This window comes from Vulpes lagopus, chromosome 6, assembly GCF_018345385.1.
Source record: "Vulpes lagopus strain Blue_001 chromosome 6, ASM1834538v1, whole genome shotgun sequence".
NCBI lineage: Eukaryota > Metazoa > Chordata > Mammalia > Carnivora > Canidae > Vulpes > Vulpes lagopus.
Genome location: NC_054829.1, coordinates 30,099,055 through 30,118,915, shown reverse-complemented (window position 1 = coordinate 30,118,915; position 19,861 = coordinate 30,099,055). Strand labels below are relative to the sequence as shown.

At 50.1% G+C, this 19,861-nt stretch overlaps 1 protein-coding gene across 1 annotated transcript; it reads right to left on the bottom strand.

The window, feature by feature from the left end:
* Window positions 1–15,468: 15,468 nt before the first annotated feature.
* Window positions 15,469–19,271, bottom strand: CCDC177 (coiled-coil domain containing 177). Its single transcript, XM_041760025.1, has 2 exons — window positions 19,059–19,271; window positions 15,469–18,087 (listed from the first exon to the last, which is right to left on the bottom strand). The coding sequence occupies exon 2, from the start codon at window positions 18,057–18,059 to the stop codon at window positions 15,936–15,938; it is 2,124 nt and encodes a 707-aa protein (XP_041615959.1). The 5' UTR covers window positions 18,060–18,087; window positions 19,059–19,271; the 3' UTR covers window positions 15,469–15,935.
* Between the last annotated feature and the right edge of the window lie 590 nt (window positions 19,272–19,861).

Sequence of the window (19,861 nt, the reverse complement as noted above, 5' to 3'; positions counted from 1 at the left end):
AGCTCCACATTCAGTCATCACATTCCTGCAGGTGCCCTGGGAAGCAGGGTGCACATCACCCAGAGAGCTCCCGCAGCTTTTGGTTCTTTCTCCAGAGCCTGATACTGGCATGAGCTAAAGTCCTCGTTCTGAGATTGCTTGAAGGAGGCAATTTGTTCTATACCTAACTTTCCTTCCCCCTCCGTCCCTGTCCACCTTCCTTTTATCCTTCCTTCCCTCCCTCCCTCCTCCCATCTCCTCACTCAAATTTAAGCAGATGCATCCCTGAGGCATACGATCTATTGTCTCCTGTAGGTTAAAAAGCATCAGAAAACAAATACTTCCCTAGTTGAAAGCCATGCTGAATTATTCATAGACTAAATCTACTGCAGATTTCAGAGTGACTTTTATTCAAGGTTGAAGCTCTGTGCCTCCGTGTGAAAGGATTGTTGACCACGCCCAACATAGCACAGCCTTCCCCAAGCTCATCCCAAGTCCATTGTACCATATCCTCTTTTGCCTCTTGCCCTGACTGTGGTATATACATAGACCATTCTCTCCCTGGTGTGACAGAAACTTCTGATTGTCCACCAGTGGTCCATTCTCTTCTTTTTCCTCTTAGTTTTAGCTTGAGAGATGACTACTTAGTCAGAGCCTATATTGTCCAGCTTCCCTTGCAGTCAGGAGTGGCCATATGACGAAGTGCTGGCCAGTGAGGTAGAAGCAAAAGTGACATAAGCAACATCTATGGGAGGAAATTGTTTGCCTGCTATGTCTTCTTTTTTCCTGGAACGTGGAGGTGGTGCTGGTGAGTTAACTTTGATCACACAAATGAAGAAAACACCCTAGAAGATGACAAAGTGAGATAGAAGGAAGCTAGGCCCTGGACAACTAGTACCATGGGACCGTCTACCCATCCTGGACCACTTGCTTGCCCATGCACTAGAACATAAGAGAAAAATAAGCCTCTTCTCAGCCTTGTACTCATTCCTAAAGCTTTGGCTTAGGTATCACTTTCCTAGGAAGCTCTCTTTGACCTTCCCTGGACCAGCACTTCCTGGGAGCTTTCACCTATGCCTTCACTGGAGCGCACATCAGAGAATCCTATAAAGACTTGTTGGCATGTTTGCAACACACACACACACACACACATACACACATACACACACACACACTGTACCTGGCCCAGCCTGGGAATGCTTTGAGGCAGGGACCACAATCTTACCTGCTCCTTTTTCTCAGGCTACAGGCACTTACTAAATGTTGACTAGATCAATGGTAGTGCCATACATCTGCATTGTGCCTTGGTTCTCACCTACAGGGATTTTAAGCACTTCCTCATGCTTAACCCCAAGCAAAAATTAAAGACCAATTTCCATTCTTCTCTATCTTCCTACAAACACACCCAGGACTTTCTTCCATGTCCAGTCAACTAGGCCAGGCCCCATGAAGGAGTGTTTCCCAAGGGTGATAGTTGACTATGGCCAAAGTGCAGCTCAGTGCTAGACCCCAGTCTATGACTTCTGCTATCAGATGAGCTTCACCCAAATGTAAGGCCTGGTGGTGTTTTGATCAGGTCCGTGAGGTATAGCAGGAGTTACCCTTCCTTGATTATCTTTGCCTTGAAAACCTGGGTAAAAGGGGTGGGTGTAGTGGAAATCTATGCATCACATTTAATTGGAAAAGGTGTGCAGATTCTTTTATGATTTGTTTTCAGTTTACCTACAACTATGAAGGTCTATTTACAAATCTGGGGTGGGGCAGCCCTGGTATATTTCTCTGGTCACTATGTAGATGGAACCACACACTATCCAACATACCAAGGCTTTGGCAGCTGCTCTGAAAGATGGGGCTCTGGCCTCCAGCCAGCCTTTCCTTGAAGACACTTCCCAAGAGCATTGACCTTGGCAACACTAAGATGCTGCTGTTTTTATTAATGCTTGCCTGCTTTCCTTCTTTTCTTCCCTCCCTCCCTCCCTCCCTCTCCATCCCTCTCTCTCTCTTTCTTCCTTCCTTCCTTCCTTCCTTCCTTCCTTCCTTCCTTCCTCAAACCATTCTTTGGAGTTCTTTGTACAGACAGCAACCTTCATTGTGACCTGAGGGTTCAGAAGAGCACAGTCTGCCTGCCTCACCCCCCATCAACCTCAGTTTTGGGGACCAAATGCACAATATCATCACATTCCCAAACAAATCTTCAAATATGCACACTTGTGATTCTGCTGCCCAGAAGGCTCAGAAATAGTGTCAGTTTTCCAAGGGCTCAGTGGGTCTAGTGACCTTCAGCCTGGGGTATGAGCAGGTTGTTAGGGATTGAATTTGCCCCAGAGCAGAGGAATGTATCCTTGAGCCAAAAAGGAATAAGAATGGTACTTCTGAGAAGGAGAGCGCCTCAGAAGGGGGCATCAGACCCCACATCTGCTTCAGGCATGTCCTTTACCATGACAAGGAGATTATAGTGGTTTACTCCCAAGCATTTGAGCTAGAATCCCACACATTTGTGGAGAGATATAAAAGGCTGAGCTCCCTAGGGCACAGACTCTGATGGATTGTATTCACATTTCTTCCCTAGTGGAGCATGGGGTGAAGTGGGGTCAGAGGGGAGGCCACCCTCAAAAAAGCCATCAAAGAAGGGAGTCCTCTGACATCATTAATGCCCTGGGCACACCCCTCATGGGTTCACATTAGTTAATACAAGGTCACCATCCCAAAGTTTGTGTTCACCTTACTTAAACGTGTTCAGGTGTCATAATATGTGGAAGTCATGGATCTTTGCAATCTTAAGCTTTAAAATACTCAATATGTGTTGGTTTTAAATAGTCACTCATTTATACTACATTCTCATGTAGATATCCAGAAGCATGCACCAAGGTCTTAAGAAAAACATCACTGGGGCTAATCTAAAATTAAGACAGTTCTATATTTTGACTTAATTTTGTCTATGAATTGGGACAAAAACTGCCTTTATTCGGCTTTGGTGGGGTAACCTCAGGAGCTCAGTTGAGGGTCAGTGGCCCCACCCTAACTGACTGTTAGGGTCTGTGATTTGGATGGAGCATGGGCACCTCCAGCCAGCCTCTCTGCATGCTTCCCAGCACGTTTTCTCCGGGTGAAGTTAAGAGAAATCGTACAGCCAACAGTGCTTTTTTTAGAAGCACCGATTTTTTTAAAAATGATGAGATTAACAATAAAAGCTATCTATTGAGCTCATGCTACATGCCAAGCATGATGCTATTTTTTCTTCATACTTTATCTCATTTTCAGGACAAACTGTGAGGTACTTATCATTATTGTCCCCACTTTACAGACAAAGAAACTGAGGCTCAGAGAAATGGTATAATTTGCCTAAGGTGATCCAAAGGCCTGACTCTACAGTTTTAATCATTACACAATTTTGTAAGAGGGCTGGTTCTCAATGATATGAGCAGAAATCAGGTTCTCCCACTATGGGAAAGGCTATGTGCTACCCCCACATCTGATGGTCCTAGAAAAACACTCCTGATCCTTGCACTCCATTGTAGGGAAGGATCTGAACGGGAATTAAATTTAAAAAGACAACAAAATAAGGTGTCTGAATTTCTGTCTTTTGTCTAACACAAGTCTGGTTTTGCAACTCTAAACGTTCTAAATCCCTCAAAGTTAAAGACTTCAGAAATTTTATCTCCTAGTGTTTGGTTACAGCCTCTTCTGTAAGGTATAACAATTTGACAGAGCCAGTATCATGGGGGTGCAACTCATGTGATCACAACTCATGTGGTCACAAGAGGCTTGTGCGGGGTTCAATGCTCTACTGTAGCTATCTTAAAATTGTTGATAACATTTTTTAAAAGATTTTATTTATTTATGAGAGACACAGAGAGAGAGAGAGTGAGAGAGGCAGAAACACAGGCAGAGGGAGAAGCAGGCTCCATGCAGGGAGCCTGACGCAGGACTTGATCCTGGGACTCAAGGATCATGCTCCAGGCCGAAGGCAGGCACTAAGCCCACTGAGCCACTCGGGGATCTCTGTTGATAATATTTAAATGAGAGGTATACATTTTCACTTTGCACTGGGCAGTGTAAGTTATGCAGCCAGCCCTGTCATCCAGGAGATAAAAGAGATGTATCTTGACATCAAGTAGATGTGGCCATGAACTGCCCCGTAGCCAAAGCTGGCATGCCTTCGATACTCCTTTGTCAATTCCCTCTTTGTGTGGTGAGTAAGTGACCACAGGAAGCCACACAAAGGAAATGTCCACTCCTCCACCGTGTAGCAAGAGCTGGTGTTGAGTGGCACCTGGGTGGCTCAGTGGTTGAGTGTCCGCTTTTGACTCAGATTGTGATTCTGGGGTCCTTGGATTGAGTCCTGCTTCAGGATCCCCACAGAGAGCCTGCTTCTCCCTCTGCTTATGTCTCTTCTGCCTCTCTCTGTGTGTCTCTCATGAATAAATAAATAAATAATCTTAAAAAAAAAAAAAAGAGCTGGTGTTGATGGCAGAACAGGAGCTCAGCGCTGACCCCATCAGAAGAGTAGAAGGGAATTGAGAGAGAGGGACCCCTGAGCCTATTTGAAAATCCCAGGAGAATGGGGAAAGAGAGCTCTGGGTTCCTTGAGTTTGGGTTTGTCTGATGCCCTCCTTGACTGATGACAAATGGTCTGATTTTAATGCCTCTGACATGAATATGTCCTTCTGATTTCCAGTTGGAGTTGGGAGCCTTTGGTACCTCCTGTTTTGAAGCCCAGCCACTGAACAACCACACCATTGGAAAGGCTCTGTTTAAACAGGTGGGGTGAGGCTGGGGTGGAGTGTAGTAGGCACATGGTGGGGGCAGTAACTGGCTCCCTGCCAAAGGGTGTCTAGAGGTCCTGAAGCCCTGCCTCTGGCTTAGTCATAGTGAAGCCAAAACTGAAGGGCAGAGTTGAGAAGGGGAATTGAGGCCATCTGGTTTGGCTCCTGTCTTCACCCCTGTTTCCAGCTCACAGATACACCCCCACCTTGCTCATTTGGCTTTCTCACTTGTTTATGATTTTTCTAGATGCCCCTACACATTGCCAACATTAAGCTTGCTTCCTAGAAAGCTTCTCTGTAGATTCTGGGTCTTGAGAAGCCATCCTTGCTGTGCCCAGCATCCTGCCCTAAGGTTATTGCTGTCATTAAATATTAGGGAGGGGAAGCCGAGATCCTGGTTCTTAGGCTCTGGCCACCATGCCATTGGCGGGGGGTTAGGGTGATATGGGCCAGTTGGGGGAGGAAACATCTGTGAGACACACCATTTGGACAACACTTGAGATTCATAAAGAATTTGTCTAATCACAAGCACTGGCAGCCCATTTTAAAAAACAGGTCCTTCTTTGCCAGATTTTCACAATTTCTTTCCTCTCGTTTAGCTGTAACAGGGAGGAAGTCCAAGCTACCCTGAACTATTTGGCTTCGGTGCTAAAGTCAAGGTTTATGAATGATCATTGCTGGGCATCCAGAGACATTTGCTCACTACTTCCCCAAACCCCTTTCCCAGAGTTTGGGGCATTAACTCCCAGAATGCAGTGCTGCTCAGGCGGACTTTTGGCACCCTTCCCCCCCTCCGCTGCCCCGTGCTGTCTCTATGCCATCTGCCCCTAGGGCCTTTCTCTGGCTGGCTCTAAGCTGGCAGCCTGCTTGTGGCCCTGCGTTGTCATGGAGAAGGTTTTAGAAACATATTGTTGGATTGCAGGCGTATTTCTGCCACCTGGAAACAAGTGGGTTTGTAGAAGAGCCACAGTGCAGGGAGGGAGGGGGCTCTTGGGGGGCGGAGCTGGAGCCGGTGTAGCTGGCTGTGGCCGAGGGACAGGGGCCTGCGCTGCTGTTCTGCTGCTCGCTGTTTGGTATTCCGGGCAGGCGGTGCATGCTGCTCAACTTGCTTCTACAGGACTCCTGGGAGCGCGCATCAAACAGAAGGCCACAGACTCTGCAGAAAAGTTTGCAGATTCTAAGAAAATGAACTGCTGTGCAGTCCACTGTTGCAGTGGGGTAGGCGGAGTGAGCTCCCGTTTAGACACACCGATGTGAATTTCTACTTCGTGCAGGCAGAGAAGCTGTGCACACCAGCAGGCTGCCCTTGGCCTGTCTGGGACAGCTCCTTTAGGGCCATCTATTTTTTGCATGAGACCTGGACAGCCCAGCCATCTGGGCATCTCCCTCCTACCTCCACACCCAGTTCCTGAGGGGCTTCTGAAAGCTCATTAAGGGCACCAGTCACCTTGCTGTTTGCTGCTTTGTAGGTCAAAAAAAAAAAAACAGTTGTGTATCAGCAATTTCTTATCATTTAGCCAAATTGAAAAGCTTCAGGGCAATCTGGCCCCTGTTGTCAGGATTAGACAATAAGGACAGTAAAAAAAAATCAGTAGTAGATTTTCTCTTGCCCCCAAAATACAATCTATTACTTTCTAAATCATTCTAAATTCTAGCATTTTGTGTGCATCTCAAGTCTTCACCTTCCAAATGATGCACCTGCTAGCAAACATGCCCTCAAAGTTACAAGGCATACTGGCTTTCCCTTGGGCTCTGTATACTTTTTCTTCTGCTCCTTGAGGTAGAAACTAGATCCATTCTAATGCCCACTAGAGAAAAGATTCCAAAAGTACCTTTGATTGGATTCCAAGGATCTTTTAACTGCTTTGATCACTGGCAGAAGAAACTATACATGTTTTCATTACTTGTACAGCCTTTTCACTAGGAGTTTTGGCGACTTTTGGAAAACCCTTTAGGGTCCGCTTGCCTACCGTTATCTATGTAGACCTGACATGTATGAACTATTAACACGTTTTGGATTGGGACCCAAACAGCAAACCATCACTGTCTAAGGCACCTGTTCTCTCCCTTCTCCTCCCTGGGTCTTATTTCTGCTGCCTTAAGATGGTGCTGGTGAGGGGTTTCTTACCCCTCTATTGAAACATTGACTTATTTAGCCATGCTCAGAGTCACAAGATAGATATCCGCCTGCGTTTTTCTATCTATGGCTTCAACCTCATGTATTTCAGCCTCTCCTCCCTTCTTTTTGTCCCTGTCTTTTATTGCTGTGCTCCCACTGCATGTTCTCCTTTCTTGAACAGAGTGATGCTTTTACTGATTTTAATAATCTTTCCTATATCAGCCTTTTCCCCTTCCAAAGCAGCTCACTCTCTTCCTTCCTTGTTACTTGTTTTTGTTTCTTTTAGTGGCTGCAGGAAACAGGAGCCTATGCAGAATTCTCGACCCCCAGATGGCAACGGAGGCACACCATGAAAAGTAAGGCCAGATTTTGGCTGGGCCCATACCAAATAATGAAATGGCTTCACTCCTAATATTCTTTTGTTGTGAATCTCAAGACGCAGGAAGAGCTGGTCTGATTAATGATAATTGATGTATCAGGTGAGATGAAGCTCACTCTACTGGGTTCCCGTTTGCAGGAAGGAGGCAGGTAAACCACTGGACTTTAGCACTCAAACACCTGGCTTTGTGAGATAGTAAAAACAAGCACTTGCCTCTGCGTGAAGGTGTAGCCAATTATAACTGGGACTACTCGGTAGAGGCAACACCCAGAAAGTAAGATATGCAGCTGGCAGCCCAGAGATTATGCTGGGAACCCCCAGCATAATGTCTGGCCAGGGCAGGGGACTGATTCATATCATTCAAATGGAGAGAGGGATGGATGGTGTCTAATTTCCCTTTGAGTTTTGAAATATGATCTAGTGGCCCAGGAAGTAGAAGCCTAGCCCAAATTGACACAAGTTTGTCAAGAAGGAAAGAGTTGCCTAGAAACAAGGAGGCAAGGTAGTAGGAAGAATTTACCAATGGGAGTTAATCACACATGCAAAATGAACTTGATTTGGGCTTGACTTCCAGAGTAGTGACTTTCAAACTTTAAAGAGCAGCACAAATTAACTGGGGATCTTGCAAAAAAGCAGACTCTGAATCAGAAGATCTGGGATGGAGCCCTTCATTTCTAACCAACTCCTAGGTGATGCCAATGCTGACAGTCTGTGGACCATGGTCTGGAGTAGCAGCAAGGTTCTAGAGCAGTGCAGCCCAATGGAACTTACTGCAATGATGGACATATTCTATACCTATGCTGTCCAAGAGGGTGGCTATCAGGCACATGTGGCTACTGAACACTTGAAAGGTGGCTAGTGTGATTGAGAAGCTGAATTTTAGTTTCATTTAAATTTGACTAATTTAAATTGAAACAGGCAGATGTGGTTAGTGACTCCTGAATTGGAAAGCACAGGTCTCAGAGCAGTGGTTCTCAAACATAGGCGCACATTGGAATCATTCCAAGGCTTGTTAAAACACAGACTGCAAGGTCCCCCCCATCCCCAGAAGAGCTGATGCCAATCCTGCTGGCCTAGGACAACCCTTGAGAATCTCTGCTCTAGAACATGTACCATCCCAGCTGTGGTAAGCTTCAAGGTCAGCATGAGAGTCTTTCATCTTTTCTCCAGGCAGTGAGCCTCAATATCACCTTAACTGCCAGCACAACCCGCCAGGTCCAGATGAGGCCTGAGCTTTCTCCTTGCAGGCCTTATGCATGGGCATGGTGGATGGTGATTCAAATGGCTGGCATTGGAAAGCTCCAGGAGGGCCCACTTTTAAACAATATATTTCTCACTGATTCCCAAGAAGTCACAGAACATACTAGTTACAAGCACTTGCTATACAGCCAGATTAACTAAATCCAAGCCCAATTATGCTCATTACAAGTCATGTGACTTTGGGCAAGTCACCTAAACTTAGTGCCTCGGTTTTCTCATCTGTAAAATTGGAATAATAATAATAATATCATCTACCTCATAGAGACCTAGTGAGGATTAGGTGTTTAAAACAGCTGCACAGGGATCCCTGGGTGGCGCAGCGGTTTGGCGCCTGCCTTTGGCCCAGGGCGCGATCCTGGAGACCTGGGATCGAATCCCACGTCGGGCTCCCGGTGCATGGAGCCTGCTTCTCCCTCTGCCTGTGTCTCTGCCTCTCTCTCTCTCTCTCTGTGACTATCATAAATAAATAAAAATAAAAAAAATTTAAAAAAAAAATAATAAAACAGCTGCACAGAGTAAGTACTCAATATATGCGTTAGTTATCATTACCCACAATCCCAGTGTCTACAAACTGTTCACTTTGGCTATGCGTTTTGCTCACCCTGCAGGTTCTCTTCAAAAAGCAGATGTTCCTGGGAGTCATGTCTCACCTACTCTACTATTTTGCTGAGGGCTCAGGAGGCCTCTAAGGTCTAGTGGGGGCCTCCCTCTAGGGTGTCCAAGGGCAGAAGGAAGGTAACGCAGCAGGAGGGCACTTCACTTCCTGAAGTGCAAGTGAGAGCTGCCATTGGGCACTCGGCCATGCACTTCTATACATCCAGAATGAGGACTCAACTTCAACAAGCCCAGTTCTGCAGCCGTCCTCTAGGCAGCTGTCTGCAGGGCCAGTGGGGCAGGAAAGGATAGCATTTTCTGAGCCTTCTTAGGAAAAGTCATTTGTTGGGGATGAGGCAATGCTAATACACACCCACCTCCCTCCGTCTGCTCCCACATCTGTTCCTACAATGAGCCATCAGCACTTTCCCAGGCTGAGCTAGCCCCAGACCCTGTTTCTCATTTCCATGTGGCCATAGCAGAGACAGCAGTACACCCCAGAATTTTCTGCCAGGTATCACATCCTGCAGTACCAGTGTGCCTCCCATAACCTCTTCTCCGTGGTTCTGCTAAAGATACTACTGTAGAATTTAGCACCACGGCTGAAACATCCTTTTCCCCAAGAAAGGTGTACATATTTTAAAACATTCCTTCATCTTAGCCATCATTTAGGAAGTCTTAAAATAAAATTTTGAGAAAAGTCACCAGATGTCAATTTTATTGCCAAAAATTTGGTAAACAAGGTAATCCCTCCTTCCCCAACCCCAGGTTACAGCACATTACTGGGGTGGGGGAGCATTATTCCAGAGTCCCTTCCTTTGGATTGGTTGGGGGAAATTGCTGCACAGCAGGGGATCCAGACAAGCACAAAGGGCTACCATCAAAGCCTGGTGTCCACCAGGACCAGCTGGCTGACATTCAACCTACCTCATTCCTTCCTTTTCTGCCCAAGTTCAGAATAACAATATCCATGAATTGAGTGCTATTTCCCAGGGGGGCTATGTTGCTTTCCAAGCATTAACTCATTTAACAACTCCCTACCATGTAGGATCTATTGCCTTCCTTTCATAGATGACAAGAAGGGCCCGTGGAATAGTAGGTAATAGTCTGAATAAATCAAGACACTTGCTTCTTTGCCAAACTCTTTGCCTTGAAGGTATGGCTGCCACATGGACTGGATGTTCAGAACTTTGTAGATATTAGTCATTCCATCATGCTGAGATGTTCCGAATGTCAACATTTTGGCATCCAAATTCCATTTCCCAGCCAGTCTGTCACACTCAGTAGGGGAAAGGAGAAGCATAGTGGCAGTATGAAAACCCTTTGTCACCCACATGGCTCATTGCTGGGTTTGTGAAATATGGACACTAGGCTTACGGGCCAGAGCCTGAAGCAGCTCTGGAGCTGGAGGTAGGTGGAATCAATGGACCCATCCCGAGTGGCAGCTCAGTTTCCCCAGAGCTTACCCTTCCCTGGAGGAATACAACTGCAATTTCCCTCCCTCTGAAAGAACACTGATGCTGGAATTGGTAGGTGTGTGTGTGTATGTGTGTGCTCACACATATATTCAAACACAGGAGTAGATGTGGATTTACTGTCTTCTTGACAGTCTTATGAATTGTGCAAGTTTCTGACACAAAAACATGCCACCAATACTGTACTAATGGAGAGGAAGAAAGGCATGAACACTTCAAAATGGAAGCTAATTTAAAAATCACTTTGGACTAAGTCTACACTCATGTGGGACATGACAACCTTTGATATATTAGGAAGTAACAACAGTGCAAACAACGATCACCCTGTTCCTCAAATGGAAAACACCCTCCCCTTCTATATCCTAACATCTGCTACAAAGTCCACTCTCTGTCCCCACCTTGACTTATGGGAAGCCAAAACAGCACCAGGGCCCAGTCTGACGGGACATGTGAAGGGATGGTTGGGGCTGGGAGGAGATGCATATAGAGAAAGCACCAGAGCTCCATGGTATAGCATACATAGGTGAGCAGACCAGGTGTTCTTCTATACAGTCATGTAATCAAAGCATGTGATTGATCATAATACAGCAAAACTGTGCTGCATCAGATGGCCGAAGCCAAACGTATCACATATCACATATAAAGCCTAAGCAACATTCTAGAACTGAAAGTTATCTACTTGGTCCCTGAAAGCCACTTTCCAGGTCATGTCAAGAAATGCCAGGTTTCCTTGTATTCATCTGCCAAATGCTTCCCTGGGACACGCAGGGTGGAGATGGCAGTCATATGGTAGAGAAAAGGCAAATCTACATGGTAACCTACGGGGCAACCTCAATCACCTGGACGCCTTAAGAATATTTGCTTCACTAACCTTCCTCATCAATGTAGTATTGATCAGAAGTCTCTTTTTGTCGGAACTTTTAAACTGGAAATGCTTCTGAAATGTTAAGTTCCTTGTCTCAGCGCAAGAACAGTTGGATGATGAAACTAGTACCCTGTTTTAGTGATGTGGGACTCTGCATGGCCTGAGGCTCATTCTCTAGGTTGATGATCATTACTTTTTTTTTTTTCTTTTTGGATGATCATTGTGCTGTTTTTGTTAATGTCGTGACAAATAACATTCTTGAAGGTGATTAAGATCACTCTCTCTCTTTTACTGTAATTTAAAGCTGATTAAGTACATGACCTTATGAATTTGACCTGATTAATCATGGCTCCTGGTTAACCAAGGGAAAAAGAACAACAGAGACTGTGTGATAGCTGGTTGGCAGATGGTGTGTCCCCAGGAAACGGAAAAGGCTTGAAGTTTGTGCCTGAAGGACCATCAGCCCTGCCTGTGGATGGATACCAGGGTGGGAAGGTAGTTAAGCCCAGTGGGGACATACAGATATCTGCTCATGACAATGAAGCATAAGTGGTTCCCAGGGTCAGTGATCAGACTTTGTCTTCTCAGCATCAAAAGCAGTGCCTGGCACACAGCAGATATTCAATACAAATTTGTCAAATGAATGGAGGCCTGCCCATCCCATCTATTCTTCACAGATTTCCTCAGATCACCTCATTTGTCCATTATCTGTCCACTCTCTACCTTACCCTTCCCTCCATCTAGAATTTACGTGCCTACTGTGAGGTGCTAAACCATGAGCTATAAGGGATTTGAGAGTAAACAATATATAACCCTGTATGCAAAGTCAGGCACCCCTCCGTTTCATTGGACTTTTAAAGGAGAAGAAATGATAACTGGTAGACTTTACAGAGTAGCCTGAACACAAACTGCATGCTGGTATGCCTTCATTACTCCATCCACTCTTCACCTTTGGCAAATCCCTTGATGATTCAGCCCGGGTGCTTCTGAAGGGAAACGTCCATCTTCCTGTCCAGGCGTGGTGTAGGCATGGGTCATTACCTGAGCAGGATGCTGGGTGCAAGGCTACCTCTACTGAGGACTTCATTTGAAACAGTTTCATCCTGCTTGTTTCCTTGGTAATGAATCAAAGCTTCTTCCAACCCTTCCCACCTTTCCTTACTTCACTTCATGTTCTCTCTTTTTGGAGCCAGGGGATGCTCCAAGAGGGCAAATGGGAAGTTCTGAGGCCACTTCAGCGCTGCAATTTCCTGGATGGTAAGAAAACTTCCAGCAAGGTGCTCTAAGGCCCATGTTAGAATGCTTATAAGTACGCCTCTCTCCACCTACCATCCCCACTGCCCCCAACCCTTTTATTGTCCCTTGCTGTTCAGAATAAGAACCACTTCTCTCTGGTATCACTTCAAAGAGAAGAATACAAAGGAAAGGCCTAACAAAGGATTCTGGAAATTGCACCTCCACAAAGGGCAACGTGGCCATTTATCCTAGGATATAGAGTTAGGTCTCTATTCTAGAGGATGGTCTGAAATTTAGAACCATTCTTTATGATTACTAGGTTTGACTTCTGTTTTTGCTTTAATTTTACTTAGCTATATGGATTTCTTCTCTTTTCTTTTTTTAGAATCCAAAATCTTTTCCTTTACAAACTGCGTTGTGGTATGTTTGCACTTAATGCTTTTCTCTAAGTGCAAACCTCTAATTTGGTGACATTCAGACTCAGACCTGGGCCTTTGCATCACATGTGACGCTATGATCTGCAATATGTTTTTTCCCCCCTTGGAGGACTCTTTTTTTTTTTTTTTTTAACTTTTATTTAAGTCTAATTAGCTGCAATGTGCTTTTTCAGACCATTGCTTTCTGCACTAGATCAAGACAGTACATTACTACTCTCTGGGCATAGTACAGTCACATGATCCTTTCTGTTTATGGCAATTGCACCTGCAGTTCTAAAGTCATAGAACTGAGAAACCATTTTGATTCTGATTCATCTTCACAATGTAGAGGAGGGCCAAAGTCACCATCCCCATTCCACAGGTGGGGAAACCAAAGCACAGAGAGGTGATCTACCCAAAGTCACTCAGTAAGTCAGAAAAAAAACTGAACAAAGGGCAAGGTAAGATCACCTGTGTACCTTTCAGTGCCTTATCCAGAAAACCTGATTGTGGGACGCCTGGGTGGCTCAGCGGTTAAGGCTCTGCCTTCGGCTCAGGGTGTGATCCTGGAGTCTTGGGATCAAGTCCCACATCGGGCTCCCTGCATGGAGCCTGCTTCTCCCTCTGCCTATGTCTCTGCCTCTCTCTGTGTGTCTCTCATGAATAAATAAATAACATCTTAAAAAAAAAAAACTCAGAAAAAAAAAAAAAAAAAGAAAACCTGATTGCATCCTTCTCAAATGAATGCATGTACTTTGGAAGAAAGTAGTTTTATGTGTTTTCTATTAAAGTCTCAAAAGTTCTCTAGGAAACCAGGAGCCACAAAGTAAGAACCAGTAAGTCCCAAATTAACCTTTTAGTTAGATGCCCCTGACTCAGACAATACCAATTATTACAGCTAGCTCACTGATTACCAGGATTCCGACAAGAAGAAAATTAGAGGGAACAATTCACCCATTCAAGAAATGAACCTTGGCACAGCTCCTGTGTAACACCTAAGTATTGGTCCCTTCTACACAATGCTTTTGTACCTGCTGGCATGCAATTGGGGAAGGGGGTACAGATGGGAGTGTATATATATGTGTGTGTGTGTGTGTGTGTGTGTGTAATACCAGACATTTTGGGGACAATTCTGCCCCGAAGAATACACATGAAACATGTCTAATACAGTAGTTCTCTACCCTGATTCTTTTTTTATTTTATTTTTTGGTAACTTTTATTTCCTGCTCCTGATTTAATGTAAAATGTAATGTTTTCTGTGATGAAGGCGGAGTCAGTGGGTGGATATGGCTGGGGGCTGATTTAGGCTTCATGGGAAGGAAGTATTAAAGTTGCCTGAGGACAACTGGCCTGGTCTTGCGAGTACTCCACCCCGCCCCCCCAGAAGCTAAATGATCATCTGGTGTGACGCACTGCCCCTTCCAACGCCAGGAATCCATATTCCCAGAAACAAACTAGGCCAACAGCAGCCTTCCTACCTCCCAACTCCAAGTCAAGAAAGGCACAAATAAGACCAACAAATAATACTGAGGTGGTGCTTTGGATCCAGAAGACCTTGAGGTACCAGAAGAGTACTGATGGCCCCATTTGGCCAGTAGGAAAAGTGAGGCAATGGAGAGACAGATTCAACACTTTTGGCAAAGGTGAGAGGGAACCAGGAACTTAAGGGGGACATTCTTTTTTCCTCATGGGGGGGCGGCGGGGGTGGGGGGCAGAGGGTGGAAGAGGGGAAGATATACTACCAACAGTAGCGACCACAACTCACAACAGCAAAGTGGCAATGCTTGCCATCACAGGAAATTACCCTCAGAGCAGCCAGGATGGATCCTTCACAAAGGGAATCCTAGCTCCAGGCTCACTGGGCCCACCACCCTTGGGACTGCATCCAGGGCTGGAGATTTAGGCAGGATTGGCCTGGGCAGGCACATAAGGTAGCTCTGCTTCTTAAGGCATGGCTGCTGTCTTTCGAGGAGTGGGCTCCACACTGGGAGGTGGGCATCAGACACTGCCTCCCCTGAAGCTACCCTGCAAGAAAGCAGAATCGGGCGGAACACTGCTGCCTAGGGAACTCATCTCCCCCAGGGGCTAGGGGCTTCCACTAAAGTGAACAGCATCAGTACACCAGCCGATTCCTTGTGTCACTTGGGAGAATAAGGAGAGAGAGGGGAAAAAGACACAAATTGATCATTATTTGCAGGATGATTGTCTAACTGGAAAGCCTAGGGGAATCAACCAAAAAAGTATCAGAACTAAGCCCAGAATTTGCTCAAGTGGCAGATTAAACTTCAAGCATACAAAAATCAATCGCTTTTGGGGTCACTTGGTGTGGCCTAACACCTTGGAACAGCTGTGCTTTTCTGCGAGGCCGCCAAGCTTTGTGCAACTTGCCATTATTTAAAAGGATGGAGGTGAGCCAAGGAGACACCGCCTCAGCTGCAGTAACCAATGTCACCCCAGACACCAATAGGCGACAGGTGCCTGGGCTGACTGCTGCCCAAGGGAGCCGCCACCTCTGCACCTTCTCCTACAGGGGTCCTCCCCCAGTCCCGACTCAGCTCCCCTCTCCCAGCTCTTTTTCTATTCCAACCCTTGGTGAGGGCCGCTGCGGGAGCCACGGAGGATGGATGTGGTCAGAGATTGTGCTATGTCATTTCCAAATGAAGTGAGTTTTTAAAAAGGCGGTGAGCTGGCAGGTCTCAAATCTGTCCCCTCATTGCCTCATTGGTAGGGAGCCTGGCGAGGCCGCGGGGCTGGGCCTCCACTAGAGACTTCCACAGTCTGGTCAAAAAGGCCAAGGGCGGCCCCGAAGGGCTGAGGGTGGCAGCCTGGCCAGCTCTGGGCGGCGGTCATTTGCGGTCGAGGCTGGCGTGCAGCTGGGCGTCCCGCACCATGCGGTCGAAGGAGCGCGTGTTGGTCTCCTCGCGAACCTTCTCGCGCACGTGGAAGGAGGCCCGGGCCGTGGAGCGGGCGCTCTCCAGCGCGCTCCGTCGCTCCCGGGACAGCTGCTCGCTGCGCTCCAGCTTGCGCCCGATGGCCTGCAGCAGCTCCCGCCGGCGGCAGTCTTCGTCCCTCTCCACCTTCTCCTTATTGGCGCGCTGGGCCCGTTCCTTCTCCAGCCTGCTCTGGCCCACGCGCCGCGCCTTCTGCTGCACCGCTTCCTCGGCAGCCTGCATGGCGTGCTGCAGCCGCCGCTCCCCCGCGCGGGCCAGCGCCTCCAGGTGCGCCTGGTGTTCGCGCTCTCTGCGCTCGGCCACCTCCTTGGCCCGCCGGCCCTGCAGCTCCTCCCGCCGGGCCCGCTCCCGCAGCTCGCGGGCGCGCTGCTCCACCAACTGCTCGTAGTTCTCCTGCGCGCGGCCCAAGCTGGCCTCCAGGGAGCTCCGCAAGCCCTCGCGCTCCGCGCGCTCCTGCCGAGCCCGGCCTTGCAGCAGAGCCTCGTGGCGCGCCCGCTCCGCCCGGCTCAGCTCCCGCTTCTCCCGCTGCAGCTGGCCCTCCTGCCGCTGCTTGGTGCGGGCCGCGCGCTGGGCGCGCTCCCTGCGGGCCAGCTCGGCGCGCTCGCGCCCCTCCTGCAGGCCCTCCTCCCGCTGCTTCAGGTTCTGCTCCTGCTGCAGCTTGCGCAGCCGATCCTCCCGGGCCGCGCGCTCCACGCGTTCCCGCCGCAGCAGGCCCTGGCGTTCGGCCAGCTCCCGCCGCCGCTCCTCGCTGCGCTCGCACTGCCGCTGTCGCCGCCGCGCCTCTTCGCGCTCTTCGCGGCCCCGGCGGCCGCGCCGCTCCTCCACCTGCGCGGCCCAGGCCCGGCGGCCCTGCTCCAGCGCGCGCTGCTTCTCCCGCTCCTCGCGCTCGCGCCGCTGCTCCGCGCGCACGCGCTGCTGCTCCCACTGGCCGTGGGCGGCGGCGCGCTGCTCCAGCAGCAGGCGCTCCTCCTGGTGGCGCGCCAGCATCAGCGCCGCGATCTTTCGGTCGCGGTCCGGCACCCCACGCAGGCCTCGCTCGGCGCGCACTTGGCGCACGATGCGCTCCACGTGCTGGGCGGTCTGCGGAGAGTGGCTCAGGTCACCCAGGCTGAAGCTGCGGCCCGTGAGCGGCGCCAGCGCCAGGGCGGACGGGCGGCCCAGCGGGTTGGGGGCGGAGGACGCGGAGCCCGCAGGGCAGCTGTTCCTGGCCAAGGCCCGCGGAGGCCAGCGCAGCTCCCGCAGGCTCTCCCCGCTGTAGGACGAGGACGACGCGCCGGACTCGGAGCTGAGGGCGCCCTCGCGCCGGCGGGACAGCGAGTCCAGCGAGTGGCTCTTCCTGCCGGCCCGCGGAGCGGCGGGCGGAGGTTGCGTCCGGGCGGGGGACGGGCTGGAGGATGCCTTGCGGGTGGCACGCGGCGCGGGCGAGGCCGGGAGGCTGGCGCTGCTGCTGCTGCTGCTGCCGCCTGCGCTGGGGGCCGGGGCGGCGGCGGCGGCGGCGGCGGCGGCGCCCAGCGGCGTGAAGAGGCGCCGCTTCTCCTCGCGCACGATGCGCTCGCGCTCGGCCCGGCACTGCTGCAGCTTGGCGCGCCGCTCCGCCTCGTAGGCCTCGTACAGGCCGGTGGCCACTCGCATGGAGCGGCCCGGGGCCTCGCGCACCAGGTCCGCCAGCGCGCGCGGCAGCAGCTCCACCGGCTTGACGGCGCAGCGGGCGCAGGCCTCCAGCGAGCGGGGACTGGTCAGCACGTAGCGGCTGCCCTCGGCCTCCGGGCAGTCGAAGTTGAAGAGGTCGAGGTGCAGCAGCGGAGACTGCTCCCGCCGCCCGCCTTCTTCCGCGGCGCTCGGGGCTTCAGCCTTGTGGGGCTGCGCCGCCGCCGCCGCCGCCGCCGCCGAGGCCGAGGCCGAAGCCGAAGAGGCGGCGGGCTGCTGGGCGTCGGGGGGCGCGGACGCAGCGGCTCCATCACCGCCCGACCCTCCAGGCTCGGCTCCCGCCTTTTCCTCTTCCGACACGGGGTCTACCATGGCTGGGCCCTGTCCTTTTGTGGAGTCCCTGAGGGAGACAAGGGGGGACACCGAGGAATACATGAGCAGCCCCGCCGCCCCATTCATATACACCCCCTCCCAATTTAATCCGCTTTGGGATTAGACGCAGAGGTCCAGGGGAACGTAAATCATAATACTGCTGCCCTGAAAACCCAGGCGGGGGCGGGGGGCGGGGGCGGGGGCGGGGGCGGGAGAGGGCGGGTACTGGTGCAGAGGAGAGCCTCAACCTCCCCCAGCCGGTGTGCGGGCAGGAGTCTGGGGCCCGGCTCCCCAGGGCGCCTGGCCCGCTGGATGCATCTCCTTCCTGCTGCAAGTGAAGATGAAAAGATCGCGGTGCAGGCAGTAGCCGGCCAGGGAGGCTGTGGAGGATTCCCGGGAGGATTAGTGTATTTGTTTGTAGCTTAGGCGGGGATCGGGGATGCAGCTTTGCAGGAACAAAAAAGGAAGAGGCCTGTTCATCCTCAAAGTGCATTGCTGCGGGGACCCCATTTGCCTAGGGAGGAAGTTTATTTGGGATTAGGCTCAGAGGCCCCGTGATTTGTATGATAAATTTACATGATCTATAGTATATGATTTCCCCCCTGCCAAAGGACACCGCGGCCTGGGGCTGATGGAAGGTCGGAGAGAAATGCCTCAATTACAAAAGGCCTCCCCGGAGAGGTGTTCGATTCTCGTTCAGTCTTTTGGGCAAGGCTTGCTGGAGCTGTGCTCGTCCCCCACCATCCCCACCATCCCCACCCCCGTCCTCGCTGTTTTCTGGGGATGGAGAAGGTGCCTGGGTCCTCTCAAATGCGCTCGGTTCCCTCCAAATCTGCAAGTGCTAAAGGCACCATCCACCCCAATCTCGGCTCGCTCACCTGCCCCCCTGGGTGCCCTCCGAGTGCCCCTACGTATCCCAGCGAGGAGGGCTCCGGGGACCCAGCTAGCCCGGCCACGCCAGTGCCCGCCGCTCCCGGGTCCCCGGGCGGGTTCACTCACCGCACGTCCCGGGCTCGAGCCCCGCGCCGCGGGCTTTTGTTCGCAGCTCGCCGCTCTCCCTTGCGCGTCTTCAGTCCCCGCGCCCGCGGGGTCGGATCACCGCCGGCTGCAGCCGCGGTAGGAGCCCCAGCTGCCACCGCCGCCACCGCCAGCGTCTCTCCATGGGGCCTGCACACATCCCGGACGCTGCGTACCCGCGGGAGGAGGAGTGCGACAAGGTCTCCCTAAAATAACGCGGCTCTGCTCCCTTCCCTCACTGCTTCTTGAAAAAGGAAGCCGGTTTCCATCGCTGCTGCATCCCTCGCGGTCTCTCCAACGGTAAAGGCACCGCAGGTCTGGCGACGCCCCCGGCGCCTCCTGGTGGACGTTCCGGGGTGCTGGCTTGTTTGCTTAGTGGGCGAAGAAGAGAAATAAATACGTATTTGGTGGAGATGGAGATATATCCCTCTCTCTATATATCATAGATATATATATATACACACACATATATATATATTTGGGGGAGGTGGATCTATATATATATTTGGTGGAGATGGATATATATCTTTTTGGTAGAAACGGATATATATATTTGGAGATGGATACACACACACACTTGATGGATATGTTCACTGAGAAAAAGCTATTCTATAAGTACCTTATCTGGGTAGAATGAAGGAATAGATTGTCTTGTTTCTCAAGGAGGACTGAAACACATATAAACTTCATGGTAAATAATTGGATAGAAATATGGTTCCTAATCCAAACTATGACTTTTTTTTTTACTTTTTTTTTTTTTTAAGAAAACTAAGAACATTAAGATA

Coding starts and splice junctions, on each gene's coding strand:
- CCDC177 (XM_041760025.1), bottom strand. CDS start 18,059: ATGGTAGACCCCGTGTCGGAAGAGGAAAAGGCGGGAGCCGAGCCTGGA.